Source organism: Capsicum annuum, chromosome 2 (genome assembly GCF_002878395.1).
Source record: "Capsicum annuum cultivar UCD-10X-F1 chromosome 2, UCD10Xv1.1, whole genome shotgun sequence".
NCBI classification, from domain to species: Eukaryota; Viridiplantae; Streptophyta; class Magnoliopsida; order Solanales; family Solanaceae; genus Capsicum; species Capsicum annuum.
Genome location: NC_061112.1, coordinates 144,594,305 through 144,614,422, shown reverse-complemented (window position 1 = coordinate 144,614,422; position 20,118 = coordinate 144,594,305). Strand labels below are relative to the sequence as shown.

At 36.6% G+C, this 20,118-nt stretch overlaps 3 protein-coding genes across 3 annotated transcripts; 1 reads left to right on the top strand and 2 right to left on the bottom strand.

Annotated features, from left to right (window-relative positions):
• Nucleotides 1-321: 321 nt before the first annotated feature.
• On the bottom strand, nt 322-7,952 carry LOC107860210. The gene is made up of 9 exons (XM_016705484.2): nt 7,545-7,952; nt 5,852-5,996; nt 5,069-5,237; nt 4,363-4,621; nt 2,588-2,676; nt 1,797-1,979; nt 1,604-1,689; nt 1,383-1,467; nt 322-1,007 (listed from the first exon to the last, which is right to left on the bottom strand). Exons 1-9 carry the CDS (start codon nt 7,741-7,743, stop codon nt 873-875), a joined length of 1,350 nt encoding a protein of 449 aa, XP_016560970.1. The 5' UTR covers nt 7,744-7,952; the 3' UTR covers nt 322-872.
• An 844-nt stretch (nt 7,953-8,796) lies between these two features.
• On the top strand, nt 8,797-10,787 carry LOC107861381 (uncharacterized protein At2g23090). Its single transcript, XM_016706719.2, has 3 exons — nt 8,797-9,071; nt 9,331-9,371; nt 10,357-10,787. Exons 1-3 carry the CDS (start codon nt 8,999-9,001, stop codon nt 10,558-10,560), a joined length of 318 nt encoding a protein of 105 aa, XP_016562205.2. The 5' UTR covers nt 8,797-8,998; the 3' UTR covers nt 10,561-10,787.
• Nucleotides 10,788-11,152: 365 nt separating this feature from the next.
• Nucleotides 11,153-19,532, bottom strand: LOC107860209 (casein kinase II subunit alpha-2). The gene is made up of 10 exons (XM_016705483.2): nt 19,126-19,532; nt 16,813-16,942; nt 15,969-16,163; nt 14,433-14,590; nt 12,863-12,953; nt 12,631-12,696; nt 12,367-12,449; nt 12,100-12,163; nt 11,893-11,961; nt 11,153-11,375 (listed from the first exon to the last, which is right to left on the bottom strand). The coding sequence occupies exons 1-10, from the start codon at nt 19,209-19,211 to the stop codon at nt 11,316-11,318; spliced, it is 1,002 nt and encodes a 333-aa protein (XP_016560969.1). The 5' UTR covers nt 19,212-19,532; the 3' UTR covers nt 11,153-11,315.
• Between the last annotated feature and the right edge of the window lie 586 nt (nt 19,533-20,118).

The window sequence follows — 20,118 nt, the reverse complement described above, 5'->3', positions numbered from 1 at the left end:
TACACTCAAATCAAACTTCATTAGACTTCAATGCAAGACCAAAACAAAATTAGTGGGGTCGATCAATTTGGTGGAGGGCGAGTGGCCAAAAATTTAGGGTGACGGGGAGAGATCTGGAGATAATCAAGATGAATTGGACAAACCATTCCACTTCCTCAAATTTTAACCTATTAGCCAAGAACTCGTCAATTTCAACAAATTTATCATTTAAGTCGGCCTCACTCATTTTAAATGAAGCAGAAATCTGGCACATACATTCCAAGACAAGCGCCCCACTAAAATTTATTTACATTGAAAGATGCCCCTAGGTGAGATCATTCATTACGTAATCATTCTTCAATTATAATATCTGCAATCCAACCAAATAATTGGACATACCACAATGATCTACCTAGTGATCATGTGCAAAGAGTACATGAAGAAAGAAGAAAAAAATCCTTACTCATGGGTTATTTCTGAATATGAAACAAGACTTTCCACTGGTCATAATTTCCAAAGAGCTATTAAATAATGCAAACTAAGCCAGCTATGCATTCTGTTGCTCCTCTGATATTACACTTTTTTCCCAAAACTTATTAGGAGCAAACTGTTCACCTAGCATGTTCAGGACATCATCTGCAGAGAGTCTCGCGGGCAAAATTGGGTCCCATAGTGAGAACTCCCACTGAACCTCGTAAGTTAAGCAATTTCGAATAATAGAATGTTGAAAACCGCTACAGCTCTTTCTTGATTTACCATTTGCAGAGCATGTTGCTTCATTTGCACCCATCATCACGTTCCAGGCTACAGTTTCTTTATCTTTAAACTAACTGGCCGGCTATATACAGGCTACACCCACACGGATAGAAGAGTTTAAAACAAATGGAAAGGCATCATAATTTGTGCCAGTTCTGGTGTGGCTGCTTTCCAAGCCGCTTTAACATATACATGCATCCAGCTGCAGAAAACAGACCAAAAGCGGCCATAGCTATAATTGTTGAATTTTCCATATTCTGGTAGAAACCTCTCTGCAAAATTTCAAAATAGCAGATTATCTACATATTCAATAAATCATCAGAAAAAGAAAGTAACTCAAGATGAAGCTTGACATGTGGCACCATAAAATCAATTAAAACGTTATCTAGAAGTTCAACATAAAATAAAGCAACGATATCGTATTTATCTTAACTGAGAAGACGTGAATACTAGCCAGAACCATAAATTTCCAAGGAACAAACATCTAGGTATAGTCCAAGCACTACATCCTTAAAAGGGTTTTACTGGGAATAAAGTGCCACTACAATTAATGAAGAGGATATCTAAAGTGCCACTACAATTAATGAAGAGGATCTCTTGTGATGAAATAACAGATTAAACAATACATTTGTTAAAACAGAACATGCCTGAATCAGAAGTAACAACATAAGGGCATTTGAAGGAGCGATCGATAAACTCATCATTCCTCCACGGAGTTCATTAGGCACATACCTGCATGTTATAGGAAGAACGGAACTTGAGTAAAAGAGAACTGCCAGCCAAATATATGAGAGAGCAGAATAAGCTCGAGTTTCACAATTCTTAAAGCCATGGTTGAAAAGAAAATAATAACTGCAGCATAGTTTACATGGTTCTCAATCTGGCGAGTGAAGGCAAAACCAATCCCACACAAGCATGAAATATACAGAATAGCATCAAAAGAATTTCAATGTCCTGCAACAATATCGCAAATTAAGTTTGACGATATCACTTGATATTTGAGCAGCTTTTTTGACAATGGACATTTGAACAGCTTGAAGAAAAGAAAAGTAGTAAAATACCTGATAATCAAAAGCTACAACGGAAGTGACGAAGCCCATAATAATACAGGCATATACTAAGCACTCCTCTGTTCGAAGTGATAAAGGGCCACTGGAGAACCAGGAAAATGCAGTGCTTCCGAGCATTTTTGCACCAAGTACACAGGGGTATACCAAACCTAGTGAAACTTTTCTCCCATCTGCCTAAAAATCCGAACAAACTTTAAGGAGAAAATATATCAATCTTTTTGGACCAGGAACAAATATGGTGAGATAGGATTTCAGAAGGGAAAGAAAATGTAATGTTAAATATTCATCCTGATAAACCAGTATTCACAAAGTTTGAGAGACCTAGATATTGGCCACAAAAAGATTACTTCATGGATTTCAATGACAGGAAGATGATTTAACAAAATCACTTGTATAGACCCACTAGCCCACATTCTGACCTGTCTTACAAACAGCCGGTATAAGAATGATTCTCATCAATCTTTCCTATGAAGGTCTCTCACAGTAGTAATTAGAATACTTCCTCTATCTACTTTTCCTTGACACACTCCCATCTCCAATTTTGAGACACAAAGTACAAAAGAATAATTAACCAAATCCAATCAAGGACATGTGATTTCATATACATAACTTCAACTACCAACTCTTCAACTACTCTCATCAAAATTGGGTAAAAGAAAGTAAGTCGATTAACAAATTTAGTACTCCTCTTAAATACTTTTCCATGAGAAAACAATAATAGGAATTGGAGAGTCAGACATGCTGAAACAGTATCCTTTCCAGGAAGCTAGTCAAAATCATACCACAATGGTTGGAGCCCAAGTAATCCAAAAAACTGCAATTGAAAAGTGGATGGCAGCTTGGGTCCATGACAAAAGCCAAACTCTTTTATCTGCCAAGAGTACAATTGGGAAAAGATTAGGATGTCGATCCAACAACTCCCGATTATGCAATTAGTCATCAAAAACAGCATTTTGTACAGATGCCTGTTCTCCATCTCATACCATATTAAGGGGTTGCACAACTTATAATTTCTGAAAATGGACCATTTTATTTTCCTAAGCATTACATTTCAAATAATATATAAGCCCAAAATTAGGTACAACCTCATTTTGTATTAGAAGATTAACATATTTGTACTGTCTGATATACCAAACTGGGAGTATTTATTACCAAAAAAGGATAACTTTCTCTCTGCTTTACAGCTCTGTTATGATTTCTTGCTCGTCTCAAGTATGGACTTTTGCTTTTGAGCTAAGTTGACCAAGTCCCAACCAAAATAAGATCACAGTAAGGAAAATAAGGTAGCTGCACATAGTTTGGTGGAGAGAATGAGGGAGAAATTGGAGCAGAGGGTGACAATTACTATGAGATCGTGACCAGCCGTTTGAAAGCCACCCCTTTCTTCTTTTAAGTTTTAAACTCAATTTGTGGTACATGACCTCCTTTTACTGGAAAGACCTCTATTCGAGCCTAATAAGATCTTTCACTCGAAAGAAAAGCGCCAAAATTAAGGAAATAAGTTAAGCAAGATTTCGTCCGTCCTTGCTGTATGGAGCGGAGTGTTGGCCAGTTAAGAACTCCCACATCCAAAAAATGAAGGTGGCAGAAATGCGGATGTTGCGCTAGATGTGTGGGCTGACTAGAGGGGATAGAGTTCGGAATGAGACTATCCGGGAGAAGGTTGGTGTGACTTCAGTGGAGTGCAAGATGCGGGAAGCACAATTGAGATGGTTCGGACACGTGAAGAGGAGGGGCATGGATGCCCCGGTCCGTAGGTGTGAGAGGCTAGCGTCGGATGGTTTTAGGCGGGGTAGGGGTAGGCCGAAGAAGTACTGGGGTGAGGTGATTAGGCGGGACATGGAACAGTTACAGCTCACTGAGGACATGACCCTAGATAGGAAGGTCTGGAGGACGCGAATCACGGCAGAGGACTAGGGCCAGTTTGGGTCGCTAGTGTAGGGAATTACTTGGTGGGGGTTTTATTCCTGTGATGATTCCGTGTTCCGTGTTCCATGTTTTATTACGAATCTGTGTGCTTGCTTTCCTCTGTTTTATAATACTTATGGGTGCCGTATTTATGTTATGTAATCTGCTTCTGTGCTTTACTATGTGTTTGTGTGGTATCTCGTGCCTTGAGCCGGGGGTCTTTCGGAAACAGCCTTTCTACTTCATCAGAGGTAGAGGTATGGACTGCGTACATCCTACCCCCCCCCAGACCCCACTAGGTGGGAATACACTGGGTTTGTTGTTGCTGTTGTAAGTTAAGCAAGATTTCTCGTGACTATCCAGTTATTTTGATGTTCGAATCATGGTTTTGAAGGCAAACATTATCTGATTTTATTATTTTAGAATCTTCCTATCGTGAGATTCACAAAATTGATTAAATATTTCTTTTAGTGTCACAGTCAGCTATGGAAATGTGTCCCGCAGTTATGTTGTGACAACAGAAAGTTCAATGGCATTCTTCCTGCTCACAATAAATACTCTTGGGTGCATTATATGCAATATGAGTGCACAAATTGGACAAAATATCTTAAGGAAAAGGTGCATGGGAACAAAAATGGATGACTCATACCACCGAGTATGTATGTATGAAATTTAGTCTGATAATCTTTAAGAATAATTGATTTCGGATCTTCCTTCCACCCTCGACTGACATAAGCAAGAGCACTAAAAGCCATTATTACCACTGCACTGGACGGAGCAAGAAAACTTGTCTTTTCATGACTACCAATTAACCAGTTACCAACCACTTGGCTTCCAATGAAAGATGAAGATTCAACAAAAGTCATTAACCAAAACATGTCATTCACTGAATCCTGCCTCTGCTCAAGCTGCAAAATGATTAGGATAAATAGTCTAAGTCGACCATCAAGATTCAGAGTCGTGCATAAAATCTGAAATCCGACTCAGTAGACTCCCGAAGCGAGAAAAATGTTCAAATATAATCACAAATGCTGCTATGGCGGCCACATGAATAGGTCCAAAATAGATTAATGTAGTAGGCAAAGAAAGCAATTCTGAAAGACTACAGATCCAGACACCCCCACCCTAGACCCTTCGCGTTTACTACATTCATACATCATCATCTTCTTTTTTTTTTCTTTTTTATTTGGGGGGGTTGGGGGGTTGGGGGGAGGGGGGGCTACAATAAGATTTCCTACAGTAATTCATTTCAAGAAATGGATAAGAATTTTTCATTAAAGAGTCTTCACAATTGTACTTCCCCCATGCAATAGCAAATCATATAATAACAACAAAAAGAGATTCTGAAGACAAACCTTATCATGCTCAACAACCATCCATGTCTCAAAGTTGAAGAAAAATATCATAGAGGCAAGAGACAGACAGATGCTTGCGAGCCAAACACTTGGATATCCAGTAACAGTCCTCCATAGGGCAACCAAAAGATGCAGCAAGCAAAATAACAAGCTGACTTTTCTCTGGCCACTGCATGAAGAGAGGCAACATAATGATAAGTTTGACAGATGGTACTCTTGACTTATCAAAAAAAATGATTTATCGTGCTCCATCACAATTTTGAGAGCAATAAATGATTGAAAATAAATGATAATTATCATGGCCCAATACCTTTACTTCGAAAGCATATTCTGGTCAAACACAAACCTTCAAGTTCAAGCTTTGTGGTTTAGAAGAAAAATGATGTCATAGCCAAAAAAGAATGCATCAAAGGAACGGAAGATCAGATTGATACATCCTTTATCCCAAACAAGAAGTTCAATTTCATTTAAAAGAGTTGAACCAAATAACCTTAGTTATGATTTATCGAACTCCAAAATAATGAAAATGGAAACTTGCAGTATAGCAGAATTATCTAAAGTGAAACATAACTGCTTTAATTCCAAAAACTAGACAAGACTCCCCCATAAGGAAAATAGAATGGAGGGAGTTGCAATAGAAAAGTAGCCTTTACTTTTTCTTTGTAACTAAGACGTATTTTTCTGAGACCTCAAGTAGATATGGAGCAACTTCCAACACTGTAATGGTTATGCAAATAGAGAAGGAACCTGGCAAACATAGAAAACTAGGCAGAGTACCCTTACATCAAATCCGAGAGCATTCCCAAAAAGGTACCAACAAAGAGAGCAGCTGCGTATCCAACACATAGAGAGATAACCATATGCTCCCTACTAACCCCACGGTAAGCCAACTCATATTCTCCAAATACTGCTAACAAGCCTTCCATCACTGTAAAAGTTAAATAAATAAACAAAATGATTTTAAATCCAAGCTGATGATAAAAAAACACTTGCTATATTGAGGTAATGAAAAAGGGAAGTATGCCTTTGTTTGATGCAATATGTGATTTGCATATACCCCTTAATATGTGTTCTATGATTAGTATTACCATATCAATATCATGTTAAATTAGTATTTGACAATTATATGGTGTCAGATCAGCCTAGAAATGCATTCTTGTAGATTAGATTGCATAATACGCTAATAAACAGATTAAAAAAGGAAGAATTTGTATCAGTATCGCAACTCACACTCCATGTTCGATGTAAAGATTCTTGTATCGGCACATTTAACTCCAATTGTAAAAATAGCTTCCATTTAGTCTTGAATATGATTTGAGTCTGATGAGGGCATTGCTTGAAGTATGTGTGCATTTATGTCTTTTTATAATGACAGTAGGTACTGGAAGCTGAGACCTCATTGTATACGTGCATGAATGTCCATATATTCAACAAGATTGAATGAGAAAATTTGAATTCATTTTTTGTATAGATAGACTATTTATCTACTATAACTATAGGATACTCCACTTCGTGAACTCCATTTATCCAAGCAATCCACAAATGAAAGAACATCTCTAGCTTGATAAAATGCTAAACGTCGTAATGCACATATTATCAGCAAGTCCATCTATCCAATTAGTTTGAGACTTTCCTTTGGCGAGAGTCAATAAAGTGCTAAGTTTCAAACTAAATTAGTTCATTTCTTGTTAATTTAAAATTTTGAAATTCAGAACCTGCCAGAAGTGCTTAGTTTCATTTTTCGCCTTTGGCAAAAAAAAAAATTCTTTTTTGTTTACAATATCAAACAACTGCACTTAACTTGATCATAGGAAGGGTAAAATATCAAACATTTGGGACAGAGGAAATCTAACAGTCAACAAACAAGGAAACATGTAAAGTTTGCTACTTTGCACCATATTTCAGCTGCAAGTAGATTCTATGAGTTAGTTAGAACATGAAATATCCTAATACTCCCTTCTTTCCAATTTGTTTGTCTGATATAGAGTTTAAGAAAGTAAAAAAACTTTTAAATGTCATCTTAAACAAGATTTAGAATGTACTAAAATATCCTTTAATCTTTTCGTCTTCAAGATGTCACAAGTAAACTTAGAATTAAAAAAGGCACAATACATAAACATGTCTTTTAACCTGGCAGATCACATCTATGATCTCCAACTTTGAGTGTACGGCACTTAGAATTGTATAAAGTTGAACAAGTAAAGACATGTGTCCTAAGTGACGTCCTAAGTGGTCAATTCTTGTCCTATATGACGTCCACATATGTCTACTTGTTGAACTTTATACAAGTTTAAATCTCTACTTGTACATATACAAAGTTAGAAGTCATGGATGTGATTTGAGAACAAGTTAAAAAGCATGTTTATATATTATGTCACTAAAAGAAGGAAATTAAGTTCTTTTGGAAAAGGACTAAAAAGTAAAGTGGAACAAACAAATCCAAACGGAGATGATAGAACACGGAAAATGAGGTCACCTGAAGAAAGAGAATAAAGTAAGAGAAAACTTGTCTGAAAACGAAGGAAGGAAGAGGAAGGCGCGTGATCGAAAATGGCAGAACTTCTGGTGGTGCTGCTGTTAGGCAAATAGTAGATTGAGAAGCAACATGCTACGAAGAAGAATAAACACAGTGCTGGATTCGGCTCCCAAACATCGCTCTCCACGATCACCCCCATTTCTTAAGATAATAATAATAATAATAATGTACAAACCACAATTTCACTGGATCTCAAAATTGATTTTAGATCGATTTCATGGCGAATAGTGATTGTGTTTCAGTTCCCTGTTTTTCGTCAGTCGGGTTTAATTTTCTTGGACTATGAGCTCAATTATTTTGATTGTCAGAATCTTCATTGGGCCGATATGTGACATTTCACATTAAAGTCCAACAAGTAAAAGGTGTAGGAATTGTACAGGGTAAGTAAGTGCACCAATAACTGCTTTTGGGACCTCCATTTTACTTGTGAACGTTTTTAAGACTCTATTTCGCCATAAAAAAAATAATTTTTTATATTTAAAATTAAAATTAGTAATTATATTTGATCTGAATATAAATTGAAGTTAGTCTTTAAAATTTTGTGAGAGAATTAGAGGTAAAAACAAGTTTTACTTATACTAAAATATAATTCATAACTTAGATTTAGAGCTCGTTTGGATAAAATTAAAAAAATAGTTTTTAGCTTAAGTGATTAAAATTTAAAATAAATACTTATAAATTAAGCAGATAAGTGTTTGGATAAAAGTGTTGAAACTGAAAAAAAGTTGTTGACGCGTTTGGTAAACAAGTGATGTTAAACATTTTTTTGTTGTTAAAATGGCTTAAATGTTCTTAAAAGTTGTTAACACCTTAAATAAGGTGAATTATTTATAATTTTTAATTCTAAAATAAATTTTTTTAACAAACCTCCGATGTAATGATAGATTCGATGAAAACAAAGAAGAAAGATGAAGAGAAAATTGGAGGGAAGAGGGCAAAGAGAAAAATAACTTCTCACTTTTTTATTCTTATAATCCGTTTTTGCTTTTTTTTTTAAGCACTTTTAAATTCTATCAAACACCTTGAAAAGTTAAAAAAATAATTAGATTTTAATCCTATTCAAATGGGCTCTTACTTGTTACATTTTAAGTTGACATATTTATTAAGAAAATAATGATTGATATGGTTAGTAATAATATTGAAAAATAATTTAAAGAATGAAAAGAAAATTCGTCTTTTTCCGATTTGTTAAAAATTATAATTAGTGAGTAAATTTAAAGGGGGAATACTTTAGGGTAAAACAAAATCCAAAGATATAAACTCCACTCAAAATTAAAGTTGAAGTTAAAAAAGGAAAACCGACAAGTATTTAAGGGGTGTTAGAAGAGCAAAGTTGTCCCCTGTATTTTTGTGCTGAGCCTGAAACAGAAGAAGAGAGATTCACAAGAATAATAATGGGTGGAGGCAATGGTCAGAAAGCCAAGATGGCGAGAGAGAAGAACCTCGAGAAAACCAAAGCCGCTAAAGGTACCTTTTCTTTTTCTTTCTATTATCCTTTATTCATCTCATCAATTACCCTGATTTTACCCTTGCTTTAATCCAATTCGATCCCCCTTGTTCGAATTCTACGTGCCTGACGTATTATTTTGCGTTTATCTTTTCTTTTTTTTTATTGAATACCGTGGTGTCCGTGCCACGTTCCACCAGCAACAGCTAACAGGGAACTAGTGTTTTCAAGCTGTGGCTTTCTACTAACTCTCTAAATCGTGCCTGCATTTTTATGCAGGAAGCCAGCTTGAAACGAACAAGAAGGCCATGAGCATCCAGGTGAGACCTTTTTGTTTACACAATATAATGGGTGATTCATTATTAAATCCCATAATCGATGTGAGCTGTTGAGCACAGATAGGATAGGATTTTTTTGAAGTGAGGCATAGATAATTCTTGATTAGTTCATGATGAAGGTTGACTGTAAAGATCGTCTTATTGCTGCTTCTTTGAATGTTAGAGGGATTTCTTCTGTCACTTTGATCATAAAATTGATTAATTGTATAACGTCTTAATGACCGAAATACTGACGTGAAATATAGGAAGTATATATTCTCTGAAATTGTAAATATCTCCATCATGTAGACCATTAAAAGGATATAAGTGTGTGAATCACTTGGATACCACCTATAATCTTTTGTTATTGTGTTTGGGCTGGTAATGTCATGTTGTTAAACTTTAATTCCTTTCTTTGTGAGATCAAAGTACTACTCTTTGTATTTCATAATGACAATCCAATAACGGCAACCCTCAAGCATGAGTTTCAATGTGTAATCTCTTCTGATTGTTCTGCTATTTGGCTCATTGAGCATGTGAACTGTTTAGTCCATACTTTTTCTATAGATACTAGCGATGCGGTTCAACACTCCTGTTCCTGTCTTTCCTCTTGTAATTTGAAAATCCGAATTTAGGGAATTTGCCTGTATTATTTGCACATGAAGCTATAGTGGCCTCACGCTTGTTGATGTTTCATTGGGTTTTCTTTTGTCTTTCTTTTTCAAACCCTTTTGAGATCTCTTCTGTGATGTTGTATAATTTATACACTAAAGCCAAAAAATGTTCTTAGGCTTTTAATGGGAGATAAGCTAAGTAAAGAATGGCAGTCAAGTTTTAACAATAGTCTGAAATTGTGTATGGCTTTATGCTTACCAGTGTATTCGGATTTCTGGGCCTCTCCCAATTCATTAGTTTGTTTAGATTCATCTTGATTGCTGTTGGCTTTGATCCTTCACTAACTTGTCTGTATTGTTGCGGATGATGGCAGTGCAGGGTGTGCATGCAGACATTTATGTGCACAACATCAGAGGAGAAGTGCAAGGAACATGCCGAGGCCAAACATCCAAAATCTGATCTCCTCACCTCTTTCCCTCATCTCAGCACAGCATCAGAGGAGAAGTGCAAGGAACATGCCGAGGCCAAACAACCAAAATCTGATCTCCTCACCTGTTCCCCTCATCTCAAAAAATAAACTTGGGTGTCAAATGGGTCTTATAGAAGTGTTGGTATTATCTGCTATCGCTTGTCGCCATTAGTTTAGATTGGTCACACCCGAAACAAGCAGGGCAAAATTTTTTAGTTTTGGCACTCTTTAATTGTTGGCATCATATAGTATAATTTGGGATTTGTCATTGGATTTTGGTTAAATGTAAGATGCGAACTACAGAGTTAACTTTCATTTAATATTTGTTGGATGCACATGGAGAGTGTTATACTGGGGATAGTTGTAATTTAGTAGAGAGAGAAACTACGAGTTTTGGCCCCTCCGCAAGATGGCCATGAGGTTAGTGCTTCTTCTTAGCTAAGGGCCTCTTTCTTATCTGTTTTCTTTTGCCCTATTGAGTGAATAAATATATCGTTAGTATTTCTAGGCTAAATTTCCAACACCATATCAATTAACTTATACGAAGGAATGCAAACCACCAAAGCAAAATGCAGAAACAACAACAATCTCTATGTGATCCAGGGGATACTTGTGTCTGTTGTGTGTGTGTGTGTGGGGGGGGGGGGGGGGGGGGGGGGGGGGGGGGGGGGGGGGGGGGCGCAGGAAATCTACAGAACACTTTTTCTTGAAATGTTTAATGATGAAAATCTGTAATTCCTGAATTCAGATGTCTTCCACAATTTAAAATACACGAGTTCTCACAAACGTCAGTTAAATGGATACACATGGTACACTACACCATAATTTTTTTTTTTCTCCTCATTGACAGCAAGAGAACGAAGCTACTGTGTCCTCATCCTGCTAGTTTCTGCAGCCCTCACTTGCGAGAAATATGGATGGGCCTAAGAAACAAGGTAGAGAAAGCAGTTAGTAGGTTTCCCAACACAGCCACCTGATGAATATGAATAGAAGATGTTAAACACGCAAATATATGGGGTACAATACTCTAGTTGTGCAAAACAAACCAAATACATACATAATGAAGTAGATCGACTCCAGCAAAGATACAGATGAAAATATTATAACAATGTAAATAACATAGCCAAGATCAGAAAGAGAAAGCAATAGGCACACTTCACAATCACCAGCTTGCTTCTAACAGTATTTTAAAACAAATAACTCAGTCAATTGCGCCTCTTCTACTCACTCTCACTCACTGATCTCTTTCATGAATCTCATTTATATTCCTTACATTTTGGTTTTAGTAAAGTATGTTATAAAATGGCCCCAAAACTATTTCTTTAGTAAGTTACAATTGTTTATAGGTACTTGAAAAAGCTATACAAGACATATAAACTGAGAAAACAAAGATAAAGCTCAGGAGTTTAAAGCTCATAAAGAGTGGATAAAAAGGATTACCATTGCTTCTTTTGCCGTAAGTCTACTTTGATGATCATAACGGAGAAGCTTGTCAAGATAATCTATAGCCTGCAATGAGAACTCGAAATCAATCATCAAACGGATAGGACTTAAACAGACACTTGGCATTTTGAGGTGTACTTGTCAACATTGTTGGTTTGTCTTATCCAGAACAAATACCATGGATATATAAATAGAGAACAGTACCTCCGGAGACACTAGATGCTGATTGTCGGCATTAATAAATTTGGACCACGGCTTCCTACTGTGTCTGCAGGGGAAAGATAGATTGCATTCACCTTCAATAACTAAAGATTTTTGGCTATAGATGAGAGAGTCCACACTACTGCTAAAGCTAGTTACTGAGATCAATTTAGTAACCCTATTTAGTCACAGCTCTTAGTTATGTTGTAATTGCATTAGCCTAGTTTTATCTTGGCGATAAGGGTAGTAACAAGAAAGCAAGAAGCATACCTCCCAACCATAGCCTCTAGCTGAGGATCAAGCTCTAATTGATACTTGTGCAAATATGCACTCAGCTCATCTGTCCCAAGTACCTATAACAACAATAATATCAACCACATTCAAGCAGCTATATGTTACTTTTATACAAATTTAGTGTTTACTTAAAAGTAACTACCGTATCGGTTGTTTACAGTTGATCAACCTCCCCCCTCAATTATTCAATGAATAAATTTAAGGTATATAAAAAACCATCGGTCAGTTACTAGACATTACCTTTGCAATTTTGACGAGCTGATCCTGATTATCATGGCCATAAAAGAAAGGCTCCTTGCGGAAAATCTACAAAAAAGGAATAAAGGCATCGTCAGCCACAAATAAAACAGGAAGAAAAAGAAAATTGATTTCAAACAAACAAATACAAACTTCTAACAAGTCTTTCATATGTTTACAATTTCCCAGGCTCACAACTGAAAGCTTATATTATTATGATCATAAAATTTCTCACCATTCCTGCAAACATGCAGCCAAGGCTCCACATGTCCAAAGAGTAGTCATAGTCTTGCAAGTCAACGAGAAGTTCAGGGCCCTTGAAGTATCTGAAAAGCAAGAAAAGACCTCAGACTTGCTTCAATAGCCTTGAGACTAAACAAGGACACCAACAACGAGAAATCCAACTTTTCCAACTTCCGTGATAGTTTAAGAACCACTTACAGTATGAAATCAATTTCCCATATGCGGCTATGCTGACAAAGTGTTAGTATGACCTAAACAATCCTAACTTTCTCCTATAACCACATTGATTATTTTAGTATTCTTTAGTTGGGTATGGTGCCCAAGCAGCTTCCAATCTTTTTAAGCCAACTTAGTGACTGATCAAAATGGTTAACTCCAAAAGTTCCTTTCACCTCAATAAAAAATGCATGCAACCTAATACTGCTAGTATCCTAAGTGAATAACATCTAGAAAGTAAGGGTTTTAGGATAAGTGGAAGTAAGAGTGGATACATGCATTCAAGTTTACTTCAACATAAAAAGAGGGAAACTGAGATGAAATTAGATGAGATTGCTATGCCTAAATGCAAACATTCAGATCTTTAGGCTCACTGTTCCATGAGAATGGAGTAAAGATGTTACACGAAAAATCGAAATCGAACAGTTGAAATGGGGAAGTAATATAGGAGAATAGAGTAATAGAAGAAGAGGCTACACATAAAATCAAAATCGAACAGTTAGAATGGGGAAGAGCTATAATGGGTGTTATGCGATACGAAGATGTCTACCAAAGTGAAAGGTAAGCTCTATAGCACTTATAAGACCAATAAAGCTATATGAGAGAGAATTTTGAGCCATTAAAATTTTACACATCCACAAGATGAATGTTGCAGCTAAGATGGATGAGTGATCACACAAGATTAGAACTGATCACATTTGCGAGAAGGTTCAAGTAGCACACATCGGTGATAAATGAGAAACAATCGCTTGAGATGATTTGGCTATGTCCTGCATCGACCTCCTCATGCACCGATTCCTAGGTGTGAAACCATGGTGACTGGTGAGTGAAGGTGTTAAAAAACGGAAGGAGTAGACCTAAACTCGCATGCACGGAAGTTCTCTAACGACCTACTATAATGTCAAGAATATGATTAACATGTTGACCGTTTCACTGTTTGGCTGTAGGTCCTACACTTTCTAGAAGTGGTTTAGCCATTCAAAGGTTTTGTACGTCTAGAAAACACACAGCTTCTAACTTTTTCATCTACATTTGTAGAATAAGTGCATAATATGGGCTTAAATAGAGTAACATGGTCAGTGATAATTATATATCCGACCCCTACTTGTTTAGAACTAAAGGGTAGTTGTTGTTGTATGCGTAAGTGAATGATGTTCCTTTATTTCTTCTAACTTAAAAAATCTACAGCAAAATCACTTGCTTTCTAACTAAAAACTCATGACTTGCCCAGAGAACAATTTGAAAGTAGAGCATGAATCTAGAGATAGAGATACTATATGCAGGAAGTCGTGCTGGCAAAGCAACTATGCCAGGCCCAGCCATACTGGAAGCAGATTATCTCTCACCTTGAAGCTACACGAACATTATATTCCTTCCCTGGGTGGTAAAATTCAGCAAGGCCCCAATCTATCAAACGGAGTTTCCGCAGTTCATGGTCAATCATAACGTTATGAGGCTTGACATCTCTATGCATTATTCCCTGTGAATGACAATAATCTAGTGCCTGCAAGTTGATAAGAAGTTTCAGTTTCCAACCTCCTCCATAAGTTGGTAAGCATGCCAAGAAATATATAAAAAGAATAGGTCCCAAAGAGACTATTAAACTGTCAAATGAAATACCATGATCAACTGACGGTCTCAGTAAATACAACCATGCCAAAAACGTGAGTCTTTCGTTTTTCTTTTCTTTCCAAAAGAAGAAATGGGAATTAATAAAGTAAATTAAGTGAAACAAAAAGTCAATATGCATGAAAAAATTTACATATATTTTCAGCATAAAGAATTGACAAACAAGAAATGATGATGCTGATACATAATCAGACAGCTCATGAAGTTAAATTTTTTTTCACAGCAGGGGGGTAAAAGAAAGGAAAAAACATGTTTCTGCTCAGATAGGCTGGTGATACGGGCAAAAATAAAATCCATGGCATTGCTGATTTTTTTTTTTCGTTAACCAATTACAAGATCAGAAGAATACAAAGAAGTTACTTAAGAAATCCAAGCTCAGTAAAGAAAAGTACATTGTTAAAGAGTTCAGAGAGCATAGCCATTCATCTAGATATAAAAAAAAAAACTTCCAGTAGGTATGCAGTCAATCTAATTCATACCGTCTGATAACAGGAGATAACTATAATTTGGGAGCAAGCACGTAACTAGGAGGTCATTTACCTTGTAACACAATGAAAAGCTATACTTAGACCTAATTGCTGAGGAAACATAATCAATTGGAATGACCAAGACAGTGAATAAGCTGACAATACCAATAATGAAAATCTACATTTTCATTGATGCATTCAAAATCAATATATTGGCATGCAGGATAAGGTGAACAAATCTGAGTTTTTTAATCTTAGTCATTCGCACTAACCCAAGATCACGAGACACTCTCAACAGACCCCCAATTATCTAAATATAGGTCTAGGCTGAATCCAAATTAGTGCAATTTTATGGAACCAGAATCTTGAACTCCAAAATTTCCACTTGATATAAGCCTAGGAATTTAGGACTTATAACTTGAATAACTTGAACTCCAAATTTGATCAGAGTATACAAGAATACATCCACCCAATTCAGAAATAGTGAGTGAGCATACGAAAACTCCGAGACTCCCAAATCCTCATAATCATATAAACCTTGAAAAGCTGCAATAGAAGGAAGTGTTGGGGAAAGACAACTTTTTGACCGGATAACAAATTAAGACATGAATACCACTCTATTCTTGGTTCTGAGAGAAAAAAAGGAGATAAAAGAAAGACCATAGGACAGCAATCATATAACTGTTACCTTTCTCCCCAAAAAAAGGAAATAGGAAGACCAGGGGAGAGGGAGCATATGTACATAAAAGTCATTGTGACTGCCATCCAATGGGTTTATCCTCTTACCTTGAGAAGCTCATATATGTAGTACCGTATGTCATAATCCGTTAGCGTTGGGTACAGAACTTTAAAATCTGTGCTGTTCACGTACTCAAAAATCAAGCTTGGAGTTTTTGAATGCTGATCTCTGACGATATCAAGAAGTTTGACAATATTAGGTCCACCACAGAGGTTTTGCAATATCTTTATCTCTCTTTTGATCTACACAACACCACTAATGTCAAGTCAAAAGCATGCACATTCTTTTCTGTTTTTTCCAAGAGAAAGCAAACATTACAAACTAAACTGTGTTAATTGAAAAATTACGCGAAAGATAGGAGAGGAGGAAAAAAGGTATATATGAAGAGTGGATATATAACACTACCAAAATGTCAAAAAAATGCCATCAAAATACTAATCTACTTTAATGTAGTAAATGTTGTTGACGCAGGCTAATTTTTCCAGATTATGTCACAAACTGACCAATTTTAGGCATTATGTATTTCCTATTAACATAACTGACATATTTTTCCAAAGTTGAATACAAATTTTCCATTAAGGCAGTTAAAGTTGATGATTATCTGTACATATTAAGCCCTTTTATGAGTTAAATACAGATTTTTCCGTTAAGGCTGTTAATGTTAATAATTCTTTATAGATACTAAGTCAGGCAAAAATAAGTATTGCATTGCATAAGAACTCTTCCTGCAAACTTCTGCTCTTTTTTGGATTGTTTGCAAACTTTTTCATTTTTCTTTTGAAGCAGAAAAATGAAATCTTAATTCGGCCAAAAACTAAAGAAAAAATATAGCATAAACCAAGTCCTTGCAGTATGAGTTTTGTAAGTTCAACAATACAAAGAACGTCATACCTTTTTCTTCTTAACAGGTTTCAGGATCTTGATTATGCACTTCTCATTGCTGTTAACATTTATACCTTCAAAAACTTCACTGTATTTTCCTCTTCCAACTTTTCGAACAACCTCATAGTCATCCTGGTCACTGCAATAATAAATGTGATAGGTGCTGATGAGAATAATCTAACGTAGCTAGTGGAGCACCAGTTGCGCAAGTCAAGTAGGACCAAATTTGAAACCAAAACTCGTGAAAGATGAAATTAAAATGTTGAGCCAAGGGGCAAGGCACTCTACAGCCTAGATGAACAAACTACATGCTCTCACTTCAAATAGACAAGTTTATAGTTCTCGTTAAACCAAATGCCCTCACATTTTGATAATGCAGCAGAACTATACAATAACAAACTATATGAAGCCTATATAATTATCCACTCCACTTAGGGCATTTCATTCCAATACTCAATAATTCGACTTTCAACACCAAATAAGGGTTCTAAATCTCACTCTTTTTACTAGAATTACACAAGCATACCTAATTTGTACTGTACCAACACGATTAATCTTTAAATTCAACAAATTAGTAATACTATATTTGATATTTTTCTTCCATTGTATAATGTGGAAGCAAATAGATAAGTAAAACACATAGAAAGACTCAAACCCCAACCTAATCTGAAGCCACAAAATACAGGATACTTGCTCTCAGCTCAACAAACTAGCCGAGGATTTTGAATTGACCCAAAATAGACATTTTCTCATGTGAAAGAGAAAAGCTTTCATTTCGTCACTCGGTTCAAGATAGCAGGAATTTGCCAAAATAGCATCTACTTAACAACAACAACAACATACTCAGTGTATTCCCACATAGTGGGATTTGGGGAGGGTAAAATGTACGCAGTCCATACCACTACCTCCAAAGAAGTAGAGAGGTTGTTTCCGATAGACCCCCCCGCTCAGGACCAAAGATAGTAAATAAAGTCAAAATAAAACATGAAACAGGCATGGAATAACAGAAAATAACACCCACAAAGTAGTACTTTACACCATCAAACCGGGCGTACACCCCCCACCCCAACCCTCCTACGACTACTAACAAGGCTACCCCAAAGCACTCCTATCTACTAGCTACGCCCCACCCACCCGCACTAGCCCTCTAACCCAATTCGTGTCTTCCACAACTTCCTATCTAGGGTCATGTCTTCAATAAGCTGTAATTGATCCATATCACGTCTAATCACCTCCCTCCAGTATTTCTTTGGCCTACTTCTACCCTGCCTGAAACCATCCAAAGCTAACCTCCTCTCACACTAACAAACTGAGGCATCCGCGCCCCTCCTCATCACATGCCCAAACCATCGCAACCTGACTTCTCCCAACTTATCCTCCACCGAAGCCACACCCACCTTCTCCCGAATAGTCTCATTCCTAATCTTATCTCCCCTAGTAAGCCCACACATCCAACACAACATCCTCATTTCCCCCACCTTCAACTTCTGGATATGAGAATTCTTAACTGGCCAACACTCTGCTCCATATAACGTGACGGGCCGGACTGCCACTCTATAGAATTTACCTTTAAGTTTTGGGAGCACCTTCTTATTACACAAAACACCCGAGGCCAGCCTCCATTTCATCCACCCTGCCCCAATATGATGAGTGACATCCTCGTCTATCTCTCCATTCCCCTGAATCATAGACCCAAGGTACTTAAAACTATCCCTCTTACCTGGGAATCCATCTTCACTACCACATCGACCTCAAGAGTCAAGTCACTATACTTGCACTCCAAGTACTCCATAAACACCCAATTTTATACAACGAAAACAAACCCAGTATAGTCCAAAAAACAATGTCTGGGTAGGGTACAGTGTACCCCTACCTCGAGGAGGTAGAGAGGTTGTTTCCGAAAGACCGCATCTCAAGTAACGAACATCAAAGCAGCCAACAGAACAATACAAACACCCAATTATCTATTAGACAAAAAATAGCAAAAAGAAACCCAAAATTCATTTTCAGGTATGCCCGGTAGTTGATCTACTACTGAGTATCCAATTTGTTCATAGACACACAAGAAAGGAACTTTTATTCACACACACCTGGGAACGGATGCTATTATGCCATATAACATCCACTTTTCTTTCAGGCGAAAAAAACAAGGAAACAAAACCCAAGCTTTTTTACTTAACAATCTACAATAAAAATAGCAAACAGCATATAATCAAACAATTCCAATCATCATTAAGTACATAAACCCCCACCCACCCACCCCCAGCCCAAATAACAAAATCAGATACGATTAGGGGTTAGGTAAGGTAAAAAATAATTTACCCCCATTGAACAGTAAGGGATTCATAATCCCAATACTCCCTAGGACGAAGCACATTGATATCGGTGTATACTCGAGCTTTAGACATGGCTGCTGCAATCGGAAATCAGAGAGCGGAGAGCTGTGGATTAACGCGCTGGATTTCGGTAAAAGGGCAACGAAGAAGGAATTGGGGTCAGCTTCTATTCGACGCCACCGCCAGTATAACACTGCTTTAGTCGTACAACAACATTTTTTTTTTCTTTTAATTAATTAGGAAAAAGCCATAGATTGAAAAAGGTATTTAGCTCTCTGTTAGGTAATCTGGTATGGAGACCCTGTTCACTCACTCTCTACACAGAAATATCTTATATGGTCGGTGACAAGTGGCTATTTACTTTTTTTATTTATTCTTCTAAGTATATTTTTTGTTTTGTTTTATTTTTAGGAAATGACTCATATTTGTATATTCACACAAATAAATTACTATATTTGTCTTGGCATCTAATTTTTGGATCATAATTGCCCTTGTTATGTCATGTATCCGGTATTTATTTTGGAAGAAAAACATAAATAAATCTATTTTTCAATAATTAAGTACATTGGATATTTTAAGGATTGATCATTTTTGGATGTTTTTTTTTTTTTGGAGTTTTTCATCCGATGTTTGGTGTCTGCATTGGAGCCCGACTAATCTGGATTACGCGTTGCAGAGCCCATTAAGGTGACAGCACTCTCAACAAAATTTTTTTCATAACCAAGGTCTAACCCTCGATCCCTGGTTAAGGATAAAGCAGCCCCATCGACTGCACTACAACTCATGTTGGTACTTTTTTCTGAATGTTCAACATGTAAAGTGAGGAAACTTAAATATCCTAAAGTTTGAAAATTGTATTGAAAATTTATTAAAATAAATAAATATATTTACGGTGTGATAATAGATAGAAATTTATTGATTTGACAAACCAACTAAATTAATTTTAATCAGAAATATCCTATAGGGAACCATGAAGCCC

Coding starts and splice junctions, on each gene's coding strand:
- LOC107860209 (XM_016705483.2), bottom strand. CDS start 19,211: ATGTCTAAAGCTCGAGTATACACCGATATCAATGTGCTTCGTCCTAGG. Junction 16,943..19,125: donor TCCCTTACTGTTCAATGGGG/GTAAATTATTTT, acceptor TTATTATTGCAG/TGACCAGGATGACTATGAGG. Junction 11,962..12,099: donor AGCATCTAGTGTCTCCGGAG/GTACTGTTCTCT, acceptor TTCTCATTGCAG/GCTATAGATTATCTTGACAA.
- LOC107861381 (XM_016706719.2), top strand. CDS start 8,999: ATGGGTGGAGGCAATGGTCAGAAAGCCAAGATGGCGAGAGAGAAGAAC. Junction 9,072..9,330: donor GAAAACCAAAGCCGCTAAAG/GTACCTTTTCTT, acceptor ATTTTTATGCAG/GAAGCCAGCTTGAAACGAAC. Junction 9,372..10,356: donor AGAAGGCCATGAGCATCCAG/GTGAGACCTTTT, acceptor GGATGATGGCAG/TGCAGGGTGTGCATGCAGAC.
- LOC107860210 (XM_016705484.2), bottom strand. CDS start 7,743: ATGGGGGTGATCGTGGAGAGCGATGTTTGGGAGCCGAATCCAGCACTG. Junction 2,677..4,362: donor TCATACATACATACTCGGTG/GTATGAGTCATC, acceptor TACTCTTGGCAG/ATAAAAGAGTTTGGCTTTTG. Junction 1,008..1,382: donor TGTTGTTACTTCTGATTCAG/GCATGTTCTGTT, acceptor GAAATTTTGCAG/AGAGGTTTCTACCAGAATAT.